The sequence below is a fragment of the Nelusetta ayraudi genome, unplaced genomic scaffold, assembly GCF_046127955.1.
Source record: "Nelusetta ayraudi isolate G7.1 ecotype Tasmania unplaced genomic scaffold, CSIRO-AGI_Nayr_v1 ptg000048l, whole genome shotgun sequence".
Classification (NCBI taxonomy): domain Eukaryota; kingdom Metazoa; phylum Chordata; class Actinopteri; order Tetraodontiformes; family Monacanthidae; genus Nelusetta; species Nelusetta ayraudi.
The window spans coordinates 11,063,452-11,083,689 of record NW_027466098.1 but is presented as its reverse complement, the minus strand read 5'-3'; the positions used below and the strand labels follow the sequence as shown (position 1 = coordinate 11,083,689).

Genomic DNA, 20,238 nt, shown 5'->3' with positions numbered 1-20,238 from the left:
GCACAGAGCGAGCTGGAGGGGGAGGGGGAGGGGAGTGATGTGCGCGGGTGGGGGAGGGGGGCGGGGGTGTGACTTGTTGAGAGGGTTTTTAAGAAAGGAGAGGGTGGGTTGGGGAGGAGGTGGAGGGGGGGGCACTTTTTGTGTGTGTGGGTGGAGGATGGTGCGGGGGTGGCTCGGGGGGCGGAGTGGGAAGCGCGCGGGGGAGGAAGCGGGTGGGGTGGTGGTAGGGTAGGTGGTGTAATTCAGAGGCGGAGTCAGCAGACAGCATCCTCCCCTTCCCTCCACCCTCCACCTCCCCTTCTCTCCCACCTCGCCACCCACCCCAAAGCCCAGCCCCGCCCCTCCTCGCTCCTCTTGCGCGCGCGCCCTTCGCAGTTTACCTGTTCCTGGCAGAGCCGACGCGAGCGCATGCCACCTCGGGAAGAGAGCCAAGTCTGAGTGCAACTGCTCCGGAGGAACACATTCTCTTTTTTCCCCCCTGCATCAACCACCGTCCCGCAAACAGTCAGAAACAAACTTAGCCAAGTGCTTCCAAGGTATATCTCCCCTCGAAAGATTGTTTTTTTTTTCGCCCCCCCAAGCAAGCCGACTGAGGATCTCGCAAGGATGCACTTGTTGTCCGCCAGCTGCGTGCGCGCCCTCCTCATCACCGCGCTCCTCCGCCAAGGTAAGCCATTGTCTGACGCGCCGGGTTGCGGCTCTTCCTCCTCCACCACCACCACCACCACCACCACCACCGGGCTTGCGCTTCGCGTGTCGCAGCCCGCCAGGTGTGACTGGCCGGCCGGCCGGTGGGGCAAAGTCCCGGCGGTCGCAACGCAGGTGCGGTGGAAACTTCAACCCCGGCGAGGATCGATCCTCGTTTCCGCACGCCGGAGCGCCAGCAGGCGGCTCAAGTTACTGAGCAGTTGTAGTTTGCGTGTGCGTGCGTGTGTGTTTGTGCCGAGGCAGCTTGTCCCCGATCCATGTTTTGCGACGGGTGCGTGTGAAACTTCAATTAAAAAAAAATAATAATAATCAATACGGTCTCATAAGAATGTTCACAATGGCTCAGTTCAGCCCTGTGTACAATAACAGGGTGAGATTTGACAGAAAAAAAGTGCATGATAAACAAAATATCTCCGCCAAGTAAAGCAGCCGTTTTCCTTGTAACCTCAATGACGTTATTTCCGACTAATTTCGCGATTATTTCTGCTCTATTTGCGTAAGTTACTTTGAGACTGCCCAGGCCTTTGTGACACTGAATTTCACCAACCATTGTGCCACCCACATGATGGGAGAGGCTGGCGTCATCACAAGGTCCCAATGTGCTCGTGGCATGTTGTCTTCACCATGCTCCCTTTCTGTGAAATTCTCTCTTCTCGGGCTTATCGAGCTGAAAGATGTTGATTTTTTTTTTTTTTTCCTTTTTCCTTTTTTTTTTTTTTTAATTACACTTCCTGTGTGATTCATCCAAATGATACGCTGCCTGCATTCCCATTAGCAATTATAGAGGGGTTGGGCTCCCGTTTTACTAGCTGGAAGTTGTTTGTGCACTTGGGCGCTTCCAAGTTTTATGTGGCACCTGATGAAAATGCATCCGCATGTCTGTATCTGCAGATTTGGAGGGTGGTAATGATTATTATTTTTAGGGGGGAATAGCCCTTTAATTTGACACTTATTTGTGTTCAAAACCAGAAGGACGGGGTTTGGGGTTTTTTTTTTTGGCTGGCTCCATGTTTCTTTGTTGTCTGCTTTGTTCGGCCAACAGGTAGCAGCACCATGTGTTCACATCAGTCGGGCAGGGCCGGCCGCTCAGAAAGCAGGGGCTGCCCACCATCTCCGGGAGGGTTGGGGTGGAGGCAGGGGGTGGGGGGGGTGGGGGGTCGATCTCGCCGGGCTCCCCTCAGCCCCGTCACACTACGGTGGCGCCTGTTGTTGTAAATGAACTCTGTGCTGCACCTATCAGTCATGCTCAGGTGGTTTATTTGAGAGGAAATGAATGAATTGCTCTTTCAAGCGCTTTTTTTTGGCACCAGCGTGCCGCATCGCAGCGCCGTGTGCTCGAGACTACTACAGGAGAGTGCACCGAGTTAATAATGAGCTCAGACTTCATGGTTGTTCTCCCCTTACCCAACTGACCGCCAAAACGTGTGTGTTGGGTTTTTTTTTCCTGTGTGTGTTTGCTGGTACATCAGACGGGCGGAGACGTCGTCTCCTCGTTCCCTCGCAGGAGCCCACCGCCTCAAAGTTCAAACTCCTGACTTATTAGAACGGGAGAAATATTTCATATTTGTTCTGCGAGTTTGCTCCATCCGCGCTCAGAATACATCAGAGGCTGTTTATTGAGTTTGGGATTTTCAATAAAAACCACATCGATACTTGTAATAAAAAAAAAGGGGCCAGGTGTTTATTATATTTAAACAAGTGGAGGAGAAGCAGCTCCTTCGGTTCCTCGGGCCACAAGGAGCTTAAAAAGAAAGGCTGGAGACGTGGCAAAAGAAAAGAAAAGAAATGGCACTGTGAATTACTCCTGGAGAGAAAGGAAGTCTGGAGTGATGCATCTGCTTTTTTTTTTTTTTGTTCACTCCAGAGTCCCCACCCTTCCCCCACCACCACTCCCACCCGCTCCCCCTCCCCCTGAACAGACACACGGCGCTCGGTGTCACAGCTGGTATTACTTGTCGAGCGAGCTGGGCTCTCCATTTTGCTAATGGACTAATCTCTCGCCAGGGTCAGCCAATTTCACCTGAGATAGATTCCCTCTCCCTTCTTTCATCTCTGAGCAGGTTTTGTCAAGACTCGCCCCGTGAATGCTGCCATGGCGGCGCACAAAGGAGAGAGAGAAAAAAAAAAAAGTAGGCCCGCGTCGCGCGGAAGAGTCTAGAAAACTTGCGACGCCTCCTCTCCCCCACCCCACCACCACCACCACCACCTGTCTCTGTCTCTTGAAGTTTGAGGGGCTGCTTATAGGTGCCTCCTCTTTGAAAACACATCTCTTTGGGACTTTTTGCAAAGTGTTGTGCGGCATCATGAAAAATTCAGGCGCAGTGACGGGAAGTGTGACGTCTCGGCTGAATCGTTGATTCCGACAGAGATGCTGGGTATGTGGGCTCCGCGTCCTAATGCTTCTCCTGAACGTGTTTTGTTTCCTGGGGAAGTTCTTCACATCGACGACGTAAATCCCGAACAGAGTGTTTGATGGAGTCGTGACTGTACGCAAGAAAAACGGAAGAACCCTGAAACTCCACAAGGACTAAATTGGATCCCGAAGCATCTGAAGAGCACCTTTGAATTCACACGCCGCCTCACTTATTAGAGCAGAAAACACTTTAGGATGCAAGCGTGATAGCGACATAACTCATTATCGCACTGATGAGCGTATTGTGGCGCCACATAATGTCTCTCAAAAAGCCCTGTGGGGTATTTATCCCAGTGTGGGCAGCATCCACCACCACTCCTCCCCTGCCCCCACCCTTCCATCAGAGTCAGCCTGCTAGTGTCTTGAGCTAAGGGATGACATTAGCATGGAGTCTGAAGTGAGTCATTACCAGCGCAATCATCACGAGGTGAGAAATCTGTGCCAGAGACCGAGGCGCTGTTCTCATGGAGAGGACAAGGACGCTCTTCATGCTCCCCGTTCAGAGCCTACTGTAAACTAGAGCAGATTTAGGGGTGGGAAACCCTGGGGTCAGCTCTCACCAGGGGGTGCAGGATTCCTCGCAGCGCCCCTGGCAGCCGCGCTTTACAACCTAGATGCAAGGTTCTCGCCTAATTACCCGCTCAGATGCTAACCTAATCGCTTCAAAGCCCAAATAGCTAAAATGTATTTAGTTTGGGGGAAATTTTAAAATATAACCTGTAGTGACGAGCAAATGAGAATGTGATCCCATCTTTAATTAAGCTTTAATAATGCAAGAGAGGAAAAAAAAGGTTAATTACCAATCCACAAATTTGGAAGAAGCGCTTCTTGGAGAAGTGAAAATCTCTTGAATAAGTAATGCCACCAAGGCATCAGCCAGTCCCCGGAGAAATGATGCACATAACACATGCGCTGGCACCATATGGAATCCATACAGAGCAGCTCGTGTGCAGTGGAGCTTAAATGCAAAGCAGATAAATCAAAGTGGCACGTCAAATGTTTCCCCAAAAACTCCAAGTCGGGTGTAAAACGCTCGGAGATAATCGCACGTTTTTTCACACATTTTCCCCCGGACGTTCACGTGCCCATCACCCCTCTGGCTTGATGTGCCCTGTTGTTTCCAGCCTAGCGGGAGGCCGAACAGGTGGAACGGCGTCGGGGGGGGGGTTTACAGCCGCGGAGGGAGCCTCAGTCTCTTTATGATTCCTGTTTGCGTGCGCAGTTGCTGAAAGAGAGGCTGTTTGCTCCCATCACTCATGTCGTGCCAAGTTATTACTCTGAAGTTTGGGCCTCGTCGGAACTTTACGCGGCAGTCACCGCCAGGTTGACGCTTCAAACGTGTAAATCTCCCCCCACCCCCGAATCTCGTTACCACACTGAACTCTGCATCAAGTGTGCGGAGGGAGGGGGAGAAAAAAAAAAGAAGAAATAAGTGCACTGAGTTTCCAGCGTGTCAAAGAGAGCCTGAGTGGCTTTTCTTTAAGCCACTGAAAGGACTTGTGTGGCAAAAGTAATCTCTCGTGGGCAATGACTCAATAAGAAAAAGGCCCTTTGTTCCGCTTTGACAGTTTTACACACAGGATTATCAGTAAAACAGCAGCGAGTGAATCTTAATTACTCTTTGGTGATCGGCCTGACCCATTTTCTAAAGCCCAACGTTTAGGTGTATTAAATTTTTATAATCTTTGCCTCTTCGTCTGTCCTTTTTTTTTTTCTAAGTCAGACCGGTCAGGTTAGGAAGGTCCGTCTGGTTCTTTTATGCCCTCGTGAGTCTTTTTTTTAGATGTTTGCTCATGCTCAACTCCACCACTTCATCTTGGAAGATGGCTGGATTGCGTCACAACAGATTATCTTCCATTCCCACCTGCAGATCTCACTTCTCCCCCCCGATCACGCTCACGGGTTTCTGTGTCCAACATGCAAAATAGTGGTTTATTTGTTAACCAAGGGGAGGGACCACTCCCATTGTCTGAGCGCTCTGGAGAGGCTTAACAACAGGAGAGAGAGATGACTGCTCTGTGCTGTTAGTGCTCCTTTCTTTATGCGGGAATACGCCCATTGAAATGCATGAAGGATCCCTTGGTTTCGGTGAAGACCAGCAGCACTCTAAAATTTTCAGGCGCCCCCTTGTTTTAGGGGACAAAAAAAAAAGAGTGAGGCTATTCCTGCCTTTTGTCATTGGCGCGGTCGCTGCCCCCGCCGGCTTTCACTGAATTCCTGCGGACTCCCGCCGACTGTATTGTGGGGCTGCCTCTTCTTAAACAAATGAGTGTATGATAGCGACTTCTTACTCCCTCTCCCGTCTTTGTCATTAATATGGAACAGCACACACCCCTCGGAGAGAGAACAGAGTGGCTGCTGCCTCTGCCTGCTCTCCCCATGTGCAACCTCACTGACAGAGGGAGGGGTGGGGGGTGGGGAGCGGCTGCTGCGGGGGCACATCCTCCATATGAAAAGCCCCGTGGCCACACCCAAGTTGAGCAGGGCCCCGGATCTTTGTTCAAATTTTCCATTAGAGTCATTGCTCTGTGTTAATGAATTCTCTGGAAGTCCTCCATTAACTGTGATGGTAATCGTTTGTCCTCAGAGAATATTTAAGTAACGCCGTGAGGGGGCTCACACCTCGTATTTGAAAGGAGCGAGGGTGGGCACTTGTGTCTCCTTTGTCTTTGTGAACTACTCTTAAAGAATGTGTTGCTGTTGTTTTCTTCATACTGCCACATGGTGAAAGATGAGTTTTTTTCAGCTCCCTGTTTCTCAGAACCTTTGACTGAAAAAGTCATATATCAAAACAAATCCTAGTTAGTTTCTGCCATACCATTCATTCTATTTTGTCATTTCAACCTAACATACAGAGTTGCAAATATTACAAATATGTTCCGTTTGTTTTCATCCAGGCATTTCAGAGTAACCCAATATTAATCGCAATACCGTTAAACTATGATCTTTTTTGCTTGAGGCTATGTTACCAACAGACACCTGATACCTGATACTTGCCCAGGTCTGTTTCACACCCGTCAAGAGTCATCAATTGTGCATGTTTATGAGAGTTGAGCGGCAGGGTTCAAGGCAAAAGCCAGGTTTGAGTTTCAGGTGGAGCCATGTCAACTGCTTTGACATGGCTTCTGTGCAGGTCAAACGCCAGGCTCCAGTGTTACAAGTCTCGTCCTTTTTGACCCACTTCAAATCAACCTCTGTTCGCGCCAGAGTTCTCTCACCGCATTAAGAAGTAGCTCGCTATCACTGAGGCAGCGCCGAGCACTTCTTCATTCATGAAACATCACGTTGCTCTGTGGTGAGTTTTTGCCTCTGGGACTCAACAGAACCATCCTTGTGTCTGCGTTTGACCTCGAACCCACATATTTGCCATTTGAAGAGCCACTTCTTTGTGCCGCGCCGATGTCCACCATCGCTCCTTTGGAGACTGCAGCAGCAGCCTGCAGCGCCTCGAGCTATCTTTGATTACATGCTGCTTGGGTTGAACTTGCAAGAGACAGGAGTTCTCATTCAGGGAGACGCTCTCTAACAGGCGATAGCGCGGGTATCTGACTGGAATTAAAAGCCAGTCATTCTGTTAGGCCCTCAATACAAATCAAGAAGATTAAATGGGTGGTGTGACTCCAAGGGTCATCGATGTACCAATACGCTTGGGACTGAAACGTGCCTATTAGGGAAGAAGCCCAAATCTGCTCCCTGATGCAGGACACCTTTTCATTGTGTTCTTTTTTCTTTCTTTCAATAATGTATTGGATGACGTCATTTGGTGACTGAAAGGGTTGGCTTAGCCAAGATTAAAACTGATCATGAATTGGTTGGAGATGCCATTTGACTTTGCTGTAAAAGTACATTTTGTTTGGAAAAAAACAAAAAAAAGAGCCGCAGCAATTTTTTAGCAGCGTTCACGATACATCAGCACATCAAATCATTTTATACGGTAAGTGCTGTGATTTTTGAAACACCTTAATGGAATGAATTCAAACAGCATATTTGTGTGTGTAAAGAAAAATGTTTGATGTGTATATGTATACACTCAGTAAACCAAAGACTCAGTTTGAAAAAGTAGCATTGTAAAAATTACAACAAGCCCTTTTAAATACTGAAGGTAAATAATTATATTACAAGCTGAAAAACATCATAACTACTTTTCTGCTGATCGCCGATCTCATCCTTCACCTCGCACTACTCAATTGCACTGCACGCTTGCAAATCATCGTAACTGCATACTGGCATCGGCACATTTCACACTGTATATTTACTGCATATTTCAAAATGAATAAATCATTATTTAAACAAGCCTTGGAGGGGTTTCTTGCACTAAACTGCGCATAAATCACCAAACCTCCTTCTGTTTTTGACAACCAGACATACTCCCTTTCCGGTCCACAAAGATTGGCCTAGGGGTGCGCGCGTCCTAATGAGCATTTTCCTTAAGTGCGAAGAACAGATTATTCAAGGCGATTTTGCTTCCCCATAGCGTGGCTCTGTTTCAGGCATGAATTTTCGTTCAAAGTCAAGAAGTAGTTCTTTGCATGGTAATTACCCCACGAGCGATACCTGTGCTTCTGCACGAGGAGTGGTCGTTGTGAATGTTTTATGAAAAAGACGCCTCGCACATTCTTCAAAGTATGCATCCCGATCCGCCGCCAGGATCTTACAGGAAAGGTGAAGAGACACTTGTGTGGTTGTTGGATGCATTACTCAATTTTCCTTGTGGGGCGTTTTAAGAGGTCAAGTAGCCTTGTGTTACTTGGGAGAGTTTTGAGCGTCGTCGTGCTGCACTTGAAACCCAAGCAACTTATCTAACCGGCACAAAAATGTCAACATGTAAAGTTTTGATTATGCTCTGGCCCCGATTGCAAGATGGTTGCAAAGTCCAAAAAAAAATGTCTGGAACTAATTTTGTAAGCAGCCAGTGCCTTGGTTAGCAAACGCCTGATAAAAGTTCCTTTATTACTGTGTCTCGCTTCTTTGCAGAGTAAGAACTTTGTTCAGTGAATGTCTGTTTAATGAGGTTCTCTGAGCCCATTTTTCTTCCTTTCAGTTTTCCCCACTTCCACATGCAAGAGATTCGGCGGAGGAGATGAGACATGATTTCCTCAAGTAATAATAGTGATTACATTTAAATGAGCGGGGTCATACAGCAAGGAGTTTGACGGCAAAAAAAGATGCATGGCATTTTCTGTTTAGTCGGTGTAAGTTGGAGATGCCTAGCGTGAAGCGGATGTTTGGAGGAAATCTCGGGATTACCTGTTATTGTGGGGGGACTTGCCCTGGCAAGCGCATCTATAACCGAGCTGCCACCTCTGGATAGAGCAAGACAACATCTTGCAGATGGCTTTACGAAAGTATTTACCCAGACAATTGGGAGCCACAGCTCAGAGAGTGGAGCTGTGGTCCACTGATCGAGAAAAAAAAAAAATTGTGGGTTTTGATCACTGAGGCCTGCAATCGCCTTGTAGAAAAGCTCTTGGCCAAAACACAGAAAGCCACAGTAATGGGTGCACAAGTGTACATGTGAGTGGTTGCCCCCTCTAATGACTGTAGTCTTTTCCAGGGATGGGTGTGTTTGTGTGTGTGTGTGTGTGTGTGTGTGTGTGTGTGTGTGTGTGTGCGTGTTGCATTTGGACAACTTTGTAAACCTCATGGTTCATGATGTGTTAATGGATATACTTCACTTCCTATTGGGCCTAATGGAGAGGGGGTGTCTGGGAGGACCATCCAGCACGGTGAATCACTGCACCGGTACATTTTCTATTCATCAAATGATTCCTGGCTTCATAAAAAATGTAATCCTTTTACACCTTTGATCTCAAGCTCCTCTCATTCTTTCCATGCCCGTTGTTTCAGAGTAAAGAAAATGCACTTCTCAAGGAAAAAAGGTGAATTTGAAAAAATTACAATAACAATACTAACAGCCGCTAATCATCTTGCTGTTTCACGTTGTTGCATTTCTATCGTCTTTCTGGACAGCCTTCGCCTCCAGCTGTGGCGGTTTTGTCTGACCTGGCAGCTGAAGCGGCTTATTGTTCCGAAGAGCTTCCTGAACAGTGTGTTGACTTTGTTTGCTTGGAGGGGGGAGAATCTGCACACGTTATTCCCAGGGAGATTCCAGCTCCTGTGTTTCTTTAGGCCATAGCGTAGTTATTTTTGTCTCGCCATAAAGGGCTGTTGGCAGACATGTTATTTTTTTGTATTGACATATTTTGTGCACCTCGGCTGCTCACTATCCACTCAGATCCGCAGGGCTTCTCCTGCTGTTTTTTCCCCGGATGTGCCACGCGGCACGGCGGACGGAACAGGGAGCGCTTGCAAAGCTGCGCAGTGCCAGCGTGAATGGCTAAAAGCACTTACCTTGATGTATGGCCACCCCCTCGTGTCATGACAGAAGAAGAAAATGTAATAGCCACCACTAATGAAATTGTTATACCTTAAATGACCCGTGTCCCCACCATAATGGTGACATATGCTGAATTACACAAACTCAGAGTGGTGATCTCATCTCGAGGAAACAAAAGGCACAAACAGAGGAGACAGATTTGGGCGTCTGTGTCCTTTCAGCCGGGAGTTTTTGATCCCGCCGGAAGAATATACAAATTCCTTCCGCGACAACCAGCCCGGCAGCTTTTAAGTTCACGCTAGCGTAACCTTTTAGCTCAGTGATGTTAGCTCAAAATCACTAATCTCCAATCTTTCACGTTTTATCAAAGCGAGCATCGGGTGTAAAATGTGACGCGGTGCGGATCTGATGTGCAAGCAGGTCCGTAAGCCTTGTACGAGTTATCTGCATTCCCGCCACCGCCCTGTGCGCTGCGTTGCCCGCGACAGCTAGCTTTAGGACCCTCACATCCCTTCACCGCCCCCCCGAGCACCTCAACCTAAAGCAGGACACGATCCGAAACCATCACGCCCTTTTAATACCAACCAGGCAGCGCAGCTTATTTAAATGGGTGGCGGCGCCTGGCGGAGTTTCAGAGTGAAGGGTTGGAAGGTCAGGCCTGTCATTACAAGTGCACAACAGCGCGCGTGACTCCTCGCTCGACTAATGCGGAAATATCACCCTCACATTGGCAATTACTGGAGATTACAGCTACACAAGCCATCTGCTAAACCAAATTAAAACATCCAATAATATTTTCTCTTGCCCACTGCGCAGTGAAAAGGGCGCGGGGCTGACGCAGCAAAGCGCAGAAGTCAGGCGACAAGAGTTTCTTTTGTTCGCATTTTCCCGTCAATTATCGTTTTGTGTAGGGGGGAGAAAGCCCCCACCCCTTGATTCTGTACCTAATGCCGACACTAATAAAGCCCTTATAGATTCCTGCGTGTGAAGGATGAGGTCTCCCTCATCAGCTCTGGTCAAGGCTTTGTGTGGGCTTGCAGCAGCCCCACCGTGCAGGAAAAGGGCTCAATTTACTTTCAAAGGCAAAGTGCCGTGGCACCCGGTTTTTATTGGCATCCTCAGGCAACACCTGCAACTGTAATATTGTCATACAGATAGGATAATAGCAAACACAACTGCTCCCCCAGGAGCCACGGGGCTGCAGATGCTCAAAGGATTTCCTTCAGTGGGAGGTGCAGGCAGGCTTGGCTTCTTTTACACCGGGGTGGGGGTGTGTGTGTGGAGTGGGGGGGCAAGATAGAGAGAGAGCTACTGGTACAAAAAGCCAATAGCAATTCGGTAAACTGTAAAATTTGTTGCCCACTGGTGAATCTTAAAAAAAAAAAAAAAGGTAGAAATATTGAGTAATTCATCATGCATGCCACCAATAGGAGGGTGCGTTTGCTGCAAGGTGTTTACATCTTGTCTGTTCCGCAGCTTGACTTTTTTCCCCAGTTATTTTCACCTTAGTGGCCATTTTTCTTTACACATAAAAGAAAACCATGTTTCTCCACGTTTGTTTGTTGTTTTTTTTTAAATTGGATTTCTCAGAAATGAGTCATACCCCCTAGTTACAGACATGAGCCTGGCGTTCAGCTGCCTCATTTGTAACCTCACACAAATGCTGTGATTTGACTCTATAGTGTCAAATCACAGCCAGAAGCGACGTCTGGCACTGATTTGACACTGTAGAGTAAAAAAAAAATTCTGCTTTTCTGTATTTATAATTACCATGTTCATGCAACTGTTGGTGTGACCGAAAAAAAACATTCAATATTAGATATGACTTTGCCCTTATACCACTTTTTTCTGTTCTTGTGAAAACAAAATGATTTCAAGAGGAAAATAATGAAGGAAATACTTTTTGATCGAGTCTGAAAATCAACATTAGTTGCTTCATAAGACTGTGCAGTGGGATTTGCAAGGGCTCTTAACTCCAGGGCACACTAATCTGTCAGTGATCCTTTTTTTAATTAACTAATTCATCTTCCATCCATAAAATAGGAAGAAAAAAAAGTCCATATAGGTTTGAGGAGCCTAAGGAAATAATCCAAAGATGTTCTATTTTTAGTGAGGGGAAAAAAAAAACGAAACTGCTGCGACTCTTTTAAAGTTAGACCGGTGTTGTGTCAAAGTCTGTTGTTTTGATTAATGATGCCGTTCATTGATTCCGACACTTGCTGCGTATTTCTCAATTGACTAATAAGTCATTTAATCAACTAATTGTTCCAGCGTGGCCGCATTAATGCCGAGGGCTTTTTGGGATATCGATGAAACTTCTGGCAAATGTGCAATCTGCACCCAAAGTGCTGACATTCCAACCAAGAAATTGGTCCGGCTCTTGTCAGCCCAGCTGCTTCAGGCACTCAAGCTGACACATTTGTGGTCTGCAGGGGGGGAAAAAAACAAAACAAAAGCCAAAAAAACTTCCTTCCTGACATGATGCCCCTTGAAAAGGCATGTTGAAATGCAGGGTACTTTGATGTCAAAAAAGTTGTTTTGAATGTGTCAGGAATATGTTAGAGCTGCCCATTAACGCCTATGCTGGACGAGTGGGGAGCCAAGACAAGAAACTTGTAACAACCGTCATTTCTTGCTGTAAAAAGCTCTCAATTTAAAGCTGTTTTTAGCTTAAAGGGCAGCGTGTTCCTTGGGAAGAGGCATTTCTACGTCATGGTGGAGGCTCTGTCTGGAGCATCTCACCATCTGCCTCACCTCTTTAGCTCTGACATTTATTTTATTAGGCCGTAAACATTTATTATGTTGTCTGTGTGTCTGTATTTCCAAGCCCTTAATTGGGATCATTATCTTCCCCAGTGGTTGGTAGGGAAGCTGGACTGCTTTGTAATTACATAAAAGGGAGCTAAAAAAAAAAAAAAAAGAAACAAAGAAAAGATTTTATAAATGTCTCAAATTCCGCTCCAAAAAGTCTTTGTGTATTTGTCATTGCCTTATCTCAGCCCACAACCACATGCAGCTGAACATACTTATCCAACAGTGTGTTATATGTACTATAAAAGACTAACAATGTCCTTTAATAGCTCTGTCAAAATATTGCCTTGGTTTGGGATAATTTAAGAAAATGATAGTTAAGTGAGCTTAGCATGACCCTATAAAGACAACCTGAAGTCATTCAGGAACTATTCAAAGTTCAAAGCCATAAGATTAGAGGCTCTCTCTTTGTGTGTGTGTTTGTGTGTGTGTGTGTGTTCAAGGCTGGGCAGGAGAAATTTTAATAATACTTATAGTGTCCTCAAGTAGAAAGTTTCGAAGCATAAGGAGGGGGAAAAAAGTTATCGCAAATTAATGACTCAGAAATAATTAAGAATGAATGAGTGGTTTCCAATCACACTTTTGAACAAAGTGAATTGGGAGATAATAGGTTCCAGCCATGCTACACTCCTCACCGAAGCAACATTTGAAATAAACTCATACGCTAAATTAATTAGAGACCCCCACTAGGCAGCCGAGCGAAAAGTTGGGATATTGAGTGACACTTTACTGGAAGCCGAGTGTCTTCAGCGTCTTTACATCGTTAGATATGTGGCATTATTGAATTTCACACAAAAGGCACCCCTTTTTTTCTCATGTGCGAATCCACGTCACGGAGGATTTGAACCTGGCAAATGGCGACGTGCAAATTTTAATCTCTGGGAGCGGTTTTCCGCGCTCACTTGCACGCGTAGCGGCCATAATTAAAACAAGCGTTATCTGTTCAGCAGACAGATTCCGCTTGGCAGTGTTGCCCCGTGTTTGCAATTGTTGAAATCATTTAATAATCCGATTTTGGCCCCCACGTAAACGAGTGATTTGCTCGCGGCTCCTCTACTCCGAGGAAATGGCTTTGAACACCGGGAGCACGTGAGGGAGGGGCGGGGGAGGGTTTCGCAAACTTAATACGTCCGACGAATGCGGTCGGCGTGACACGACCGTGCGGCCTGCGAACCATCAGTTTCCAGTTGTCGGCGGTGGCGAAAGTGAATTTTGAAAATGCGCGCACGGCGCAGAGATTCGTTGAGGTAATGATAGAAGAAGAAGTCGATAGCAAACATGCTCGGCGGTTGCATCGCGAGGGGTTAATGGATGGAAGCGGCCGGGCTGTGCTTTGTTAATGGACTAATGTTGCCTTTAATGGCGCGCCATTAACGCCAGGCCTCTCTGGATGTTTAGAGTCAGGACCGGGTTCCTTTATGATCGGCCCCCCCAAGTCGACTCCAACCCCCTGCGGGGCCCTGCGGCCTGTGTCCCTCAAATATATAATTCACGAATTAATGGACGTGATATTTTGAGTGCACTTACCGCCCAGTCACTCAAAGCAGCCGGCTGTCTTTGAGGGCAGCGGCCCCTCGTCCGTCTGACTCAAATTTATTTGCGACGCCGGTGAAAAGGAGGGCTTCGCCGCGGCTCGAGTGCATGGCGGGGAGCGTTTCAGAGACTAATGGTCGCACCGCCAGATCAATTTCTTGCAAACCTTATGGCAAGTCGTTTACAGTCATAATCACCCCCTTTGTAATGTGCTTTTATCTCAGCCATCTGTCTCAAATGGTGAAATATTTAACGGGATGACTCTGACGCTGCCAGTAAGGCGGCGAGTGCAGAAGTAGTTTGTCAAATTGAACATTTGTCGTTCCCCGCGTCGTCGCTTTTGTGTTGACGAAGGTTGGCCAAATATTTTTAATCCCAAAATGAACCACCTGCCTTCATGGTGCCACAATGTTTGGGCTTGAAGGACCTTTAGCATCCTTTATTAAAAGTGCCGTGTTGAGGTTCCCCTTCACTAAAAGTCACGTTAAGCACACTTGCAGATAAAAGTGAAAAACACATACAGGGCTCAAGGTTTTTTCCTCTCGTTATTCTGGCTATGTGAGCTTTCATGATTCAGATTTCTTCTAAATGAATCGTGAGGCCGGAACAGAATGTGCTTCACTGCCAAATGCCCTTAACTGTGCTACGAGTCCATCTGTCTGTATTGCATTTGGAGCGCAGTGCTTTTCTTATTACCTTGGACGATGCGTCAAGCTTGGGTGACATGCTCCACTGTTGAGTTATTACGGCAGCTCTATTGAAATTTAATGGAAACTTGACCATCTCAAACACCAACGCAGGGTATTAATTTTTATGCCAGTTGGACAATTGCACAGTGTTCTCATTACTCGGACAGATTGGAAACCAATGAAACAATAAAAAGGGCAATGAAGTACCGCCGACTGTGTCCAGTACTCGGTTGCGGCGACGTGTTCTCATGGAGCCGAGGCTGCGGCGCTCGGCTCGGCTCTCCTATGGGCTTATTATTCAAGCAAGCAAGCAATTATTCTCTCCGCTACGCGACTAACCTGCAGCTGATGCAAAGTGTTTGCGTCTTCTCTCCGGGGTTTTTTTTTTTTTTTTTTTTTTTTTTTCAGCAGGTATTCAGGGAATTGGAGAAAATCACAGGAGCAGTGGCAAACAAGCTTTGATATAACACAGGTACCCAGAGCTCAGGGAGTATCACTTTTAGATGAAATAGTTAGGGAGGGATGTGTTTTAAATATAGGGCCAGAAAACTTTGTCAGACCTCCTTTCCACTTATTTTTGCTTCGTGCCCTGCTTCCTTCAAATAAATCAAAAGACCCGAGGTAGAACCGAAAATGTAGACATGCCTCATGTGAAAGAAGCAAATTTGATCTAACTTGGTAAAAAAAATAAATAAATAAATGTTTCCATCACTCTAATGTCTGTTTGGGGCCTTTTAAAAAACTACACCGGAGGTTTATTTTCTTTTTCTTTTTTTTTCGGGGAGGGAGGGGTTGTTGGCAACGTTGCCTCCTCTGCAGTACAGCTCCACACTCGAAGGCAAAATCAATCTTTTCGCCCTTCTTAAGCCCTTCTCCGTCTTTGTCCTCTCCGCCCGCTTCCCTGACGAGAGGCGGAAGCGGCAACCTGATCCCTCCAGCAGCAGGTTCGGGCAGGTTCACGGCTCTCCTCGGGACAAGTCTGAAACCAGAGAAAATGGAGCCGGCACTTCCAGTCATCAGGCAACAATGGGAACCCGACAGGTGGGACCGCAGGCAATGCATTAGCAATGTTCCCGCCTGCTGTCGTCTGTAGGTGTCTGTTGACCACACATGATGCAGCAAATGAGCGTTGTTTTCTTTCCCCGAGGGCGGGGGAAAACAACCATCCATAGTCTCGCTGGAAAAAAAAAATGTTTTTTATCATGGGGAGATATATTTTGTTTCTTGCCGGGGGAGAGAGTAAAGTTGTTTATTCATTTCCCATGTGGAAGTACAAAGCACTATGTAAAAACCCTCTTAGAGGTACCTTTTAGTGTTCTTTTCCATTCAGTAACACCCTGTTCGATGACTGGATATTTTGTGCACTTAGCATGAGAACTATTGTTTGTTTGGTCCGCGCGGTGGCCTCGGAAAAGTGTACATGCTGCCGGGGTGAGGGAGGAGAGCCATTAGGTTTAATAGACTTTGTGTAATAGTACCGGTGATTGTAAACTCTGCATAACTCTCCATTTACTGTCCATCCTCATCCTCTGCGAAACGGCTGTATTTGATTGCAGGTTGTGAAATTGTCTTTTTTTTTATAACCGTTTTCAGCTTTAGAATTTAAATGACTGCTCTGGAAAAGATTCAACAAGAGTTGATTATTTGTTAATTTTATTCCGTTGATGTAAACAGATAATAAAGCCACAGCAACAATGTTACAGCAAGCATTATAACAGTGTGAGATGAAGTGGGGACACAAGAAAACAGGGACTAACAAGGCTTCAAATGTGGTTGGTGCTGATTATTTGAGCTCCAAGATTCACTGAGGCTGAACAAGGTTCTGGTGGATAAAAGTTAGAGAAGCACAAAGTTTGAGGGCATGCATTTCTATTCTAGTACATATATAAATAAATATATATATATATTAAATATATATATATATATATATGTATAAATATATATATATACATATATATATATGTATATATACAGCGGCGCATCAATTCAGCCTCACATTAGTGTCAGGATATCACTCTCTTTTTGGTTCTAAAACTAATAAATGTATCAGACTTCACACAATATTTCTCCGGGAACTTGGAGATAAGAATCCAGGGAGACCAAATACTTATTAAAACAAAAAAAAAGGACAGAGAAAGAGAGAGATTAGAGCGGCCCGGCTCATCTGTATTGCAGATAGTGTCTGCGGGGGAACTGAGTCAGAAAATGAATCCTTTGTTCCAAGTCGCTTTGTCCACAAGTGGACCTTCTTAGTGGGCTGGCTGAAGTCTGAAGAACCTTTGCTCCCCCTGTGAGGGTCAGAGAGAAGCAGGGCAACATCTTGAGAATGTCACGGTTTTGTTTTCTGGCCCTGAAACAGATGGCGTAGAAACATTTGGCTTGGAAAAGTTGCTTGAAATGTTCAAATCAGGGCAGCCTACTTTGTGCGCTGACGCTCTCGTCCAAGCCCCCACTACTAAGTTATATGCAAATTGTCGATTTGAGGTCATTTTGTAAAGATTTCTAACTATTTAAATATTGATACTTTAGTCCCCCAAACAAAATCCAGCTCCAGTTTTCACCGCTAAATATTTTGGCACCATCTAAACAAACTGAGTTGCTCGAGTTTTTTTTTTTTTTTTCCCGGTTCAGAAATACTGCACCCAACCTCTCTATTCAAACCACCATTTGAAGTATATCTAAAAAGAAATATCTGCAATTTTCAGCCTTTGACAAACACGTAACAGCCGCAGAAAAAGTACAGACTAATGCCCTCAACTTCATGCTCCGACAAAACCGCACATTGGCAATTACAATGGACTGGAGAAAGTTAAAAAAAATTACATAGCACCTTTCACGGCTCAGCCAGGAGGAGACGCTGTGCGAATGTGGGATGCTGCACGAGCAAGCTGTCAGTTGTCCATCAGGGGCGTAATTACCGCCTCTCCCTCGAGGGGGACAGATGGAAATAGTTGTAGCAGTGTATTACCTTTAAATCCCTCCTTAAGCTTGCCGGTGTGGAACACTTCCTCGGCATGAATTGTTACTCTCCCGGAATTTTGAAAGTGGCCATATGCTCATCATCGCCAGCGGAGCGGGAAGGAAAAGGGCGCAGGAACACGAGAGCGCGGCGACACTCGTAGACCACATGCATTGTCGTCACGCGCCGAGGAAGTTGTGAAGAATCCAATCATGGACGAGCTATCCCATGGAGAGCAAATCTCGAGGCGCCGAACCTTTTGATCCCTTGTCACTTTCCAATACTTTTAACACGCACCAAGCAAATTGTTCCGGAAAGACTCGGACAAGACGGAGATGCCGCGGAAGGTTAGCGATTCTTTGATTTGCGTCGGTTGAGTATAATAATCTCGCCTTTGCTGGAGTAGTATTGATCTCGTCAAAGCGGTTCTGTCTGCCCTCCTCGTGGCTCGACCGCCTCTGAAGTCGGCCAATTTGACACCAGGCCTTGGCGGACGTGCGTCTTGGGATCGCTGTTCACCGCACAGTCCTCATTTTCTGCCCTTAATAAGTTTGGGGCCTCTGTTTTCCAGTCGATGCTGCAGACATCACGACGCACGCGTACACAAACGCACACGCCTCCGACGCACGCCCGCGTGCACAGACTCAAGCAAGAGAGCGTAAGGTGGCATAACAGGGATGTGGAGACTGGAGTGAGGAGGTGGCTGATTTCCCTAGCGAGCTTATATCGGAGCTGCCGTCACCTGTCTCTTCCTCGGGATGGAAGTGCCTTAATCAGGCACATGAAAGCGGCTCCTGCGGTGCTGCCTCCTGTCTCTGTCACTCACCTGTCTAATACTTGATTTAGCATCGCCAGAGTCTTCGCTAATCTTTTGTGTCCGGCGCGAGAGCCCGACTGAAACTCACATCAAGCCCGGCACGCCGAGTTATTTTGGGCGACGACGGAGACGCGAGGACTTGAATGAATATTTCTGCGATCCTCGGCAGGCTCCAGACTCTGGAAGGGAAAACATGGAAAAATCTCTCCCATTTCGTCTTAATAATTCCTCCTCTTTCCTGATGTCTGCCTTTTCTAACATGATTAGTAATTGGTGCTTATGTGTTAGTGCGCCATGGCACTATAGCTGTTGAAGTTTTAATATGAACTGTAATGGAATATTGAATACCTCAACGCTAATGATAGGCTTGATGGAGGCATATAAGTAGTAAGTATATCATGTTAACACAAGCTCATTGATTTGGATCAGGCAGCACTTACGGCACCATACAGCAATGAATCATTTGGATCTGGGCAGGCGCACGTGCAAATTGCAACCTCACAAACGTGCCAAGGGATAGTGCCGTAGCGTTAGCAATCCAACATTCATTTTGGAATTTTATTTGCCGTAATTCCTATTGCACAGCGACTAGATGAATGCTCCAAATTGCTCCCTCCCGTCTCCATTGTCTGCCGCAACATACGGATCCCCTCAATCCCCAGGAGCAGCACAATTTGCATAGGAAGATGCACGTTTCGCCTGTGACTCAGGGAGTGGAAGCATGAAATCCAGGTAATCGGAGGAAGAAGAAAAAAAACATGCAAAAAAACATTATAGCTAAAGCATTTCATTTTCTCCTTTATGTGAGAGGTCAGGAAAAAAAATGTTTTCCCACTTATAACGAGGGAAATTTGATCGCTGCTTCTCACAGAAAGTTACGCAGTCAACTGATGTAGGTTATGTACCAAGGTTAGCGGGGCTAAATCAGTGACGGCAGGGCAGTTCTCTCTGTTATAAGAGGTGCCGGTCTACCTGTTACTGCCTGTTACCACTAACAGGAGGTAATCATCCGGCCTGAGTGTGTTTATATGTGTTTGGGGATGTGGAGCCACGCTGTGCACCCTACTTTTGTTGCGGCGGGGTTGGTGGAGGATTACCTTATCTCGGTAAGCAGCAGGAGCTTTGTCTTCCGTAACTTCAACATGTGTGATTAGCTCTCATTGTGCAACACTGTAAGCTGCGCAAGATAAGGAGGCCTTCTCCCCCTTAACGCTGACTCGTTTAAAGTTCTCAGGAGCCCCGGCGCAGCTCTATTTGAATATTCACAAAAAAAGAAACCCATTTGAATTTGAAATGTAAGGAGTCTATTATACAACGGATGCGATAACCCTCGGTGCCACACCTGCGGAAGAGCCTGAATATTACTGACTCATGCTATTAAACACGCTCGTGTTTTCGGCTACCTTGCACTCTTTTTTTCCCAAGAGAAGAGAAACAATCGGACACCGGCGCCAACTTTATTCGCTCCCACATTTTGGATTCTTATAGCGGCACACTCACGCATTGCAGATGATCGTGTCACCTCCACAGATCTGTTTTGGCACCGCAAATTAACGTTGAAAAAGTCATCGGACTTGACAACATAACACGCCTGGCAAGGAGAACCCATTAACTGGCCTCGCCTAAATGAATTCACAATCTCCATTTTCTCTTTTCTGCCTTTCACGGGCAATTTTTTTTTCTTCCCCTCCAGTCCGAATTGAATGGCCGCGTTCAAGGCTGCTCAGGCGTGAGAGTCAGTTTCATTAGATTTACGTCACACAGGCAAAACAGGGGGCGTGTTGGATGGCTACATAACATGGGCGCGGCTCGTTCCTGCCAGCAGCCAGCGTTAATACCATTACAGGTCAATCAGACTGATGAGCAGTCATTTGCCAAAGTCAGGATATTAGCAGGGCTCCTTTTAAAAATGCAGGCGCACAATTTTTGATCCGGGAAACGCCCCGTTGGACTCTCAGACACTGTGAAAAT

General features: G+C 46.4%; 1 protein-coding gene across 2 annotated transcripts in view; it reads left to right on the top strand.

The window, feature by feature from the left end:
- Nucleotides 1–369: 369 nt before the first annotated feature.
- The window catches only part of LOC142895346 (CD166 antigen homolog A-like), a 31,834-nt gene continuing 11,965 nt past the window's right edge, over nucleotides 370–20,238 (top strand). Inside the window, exon 1 of one of the 2 annotated variants that reach the window (XM_076036297.1) lies at nucleotides 370–667. In XM_076036297.1, the coding sequence (XP_075892412.1) occupies nucleotides 607–667 (61 nt within the window). In that variant the 5' untranslated portion in view covers nucleotides 370–606. The remainder of the gene's footprint in view (nucleotides 668–20,238) is intronic. The other variant, XM_076036296.1, reaches the window with a different exon arrangement.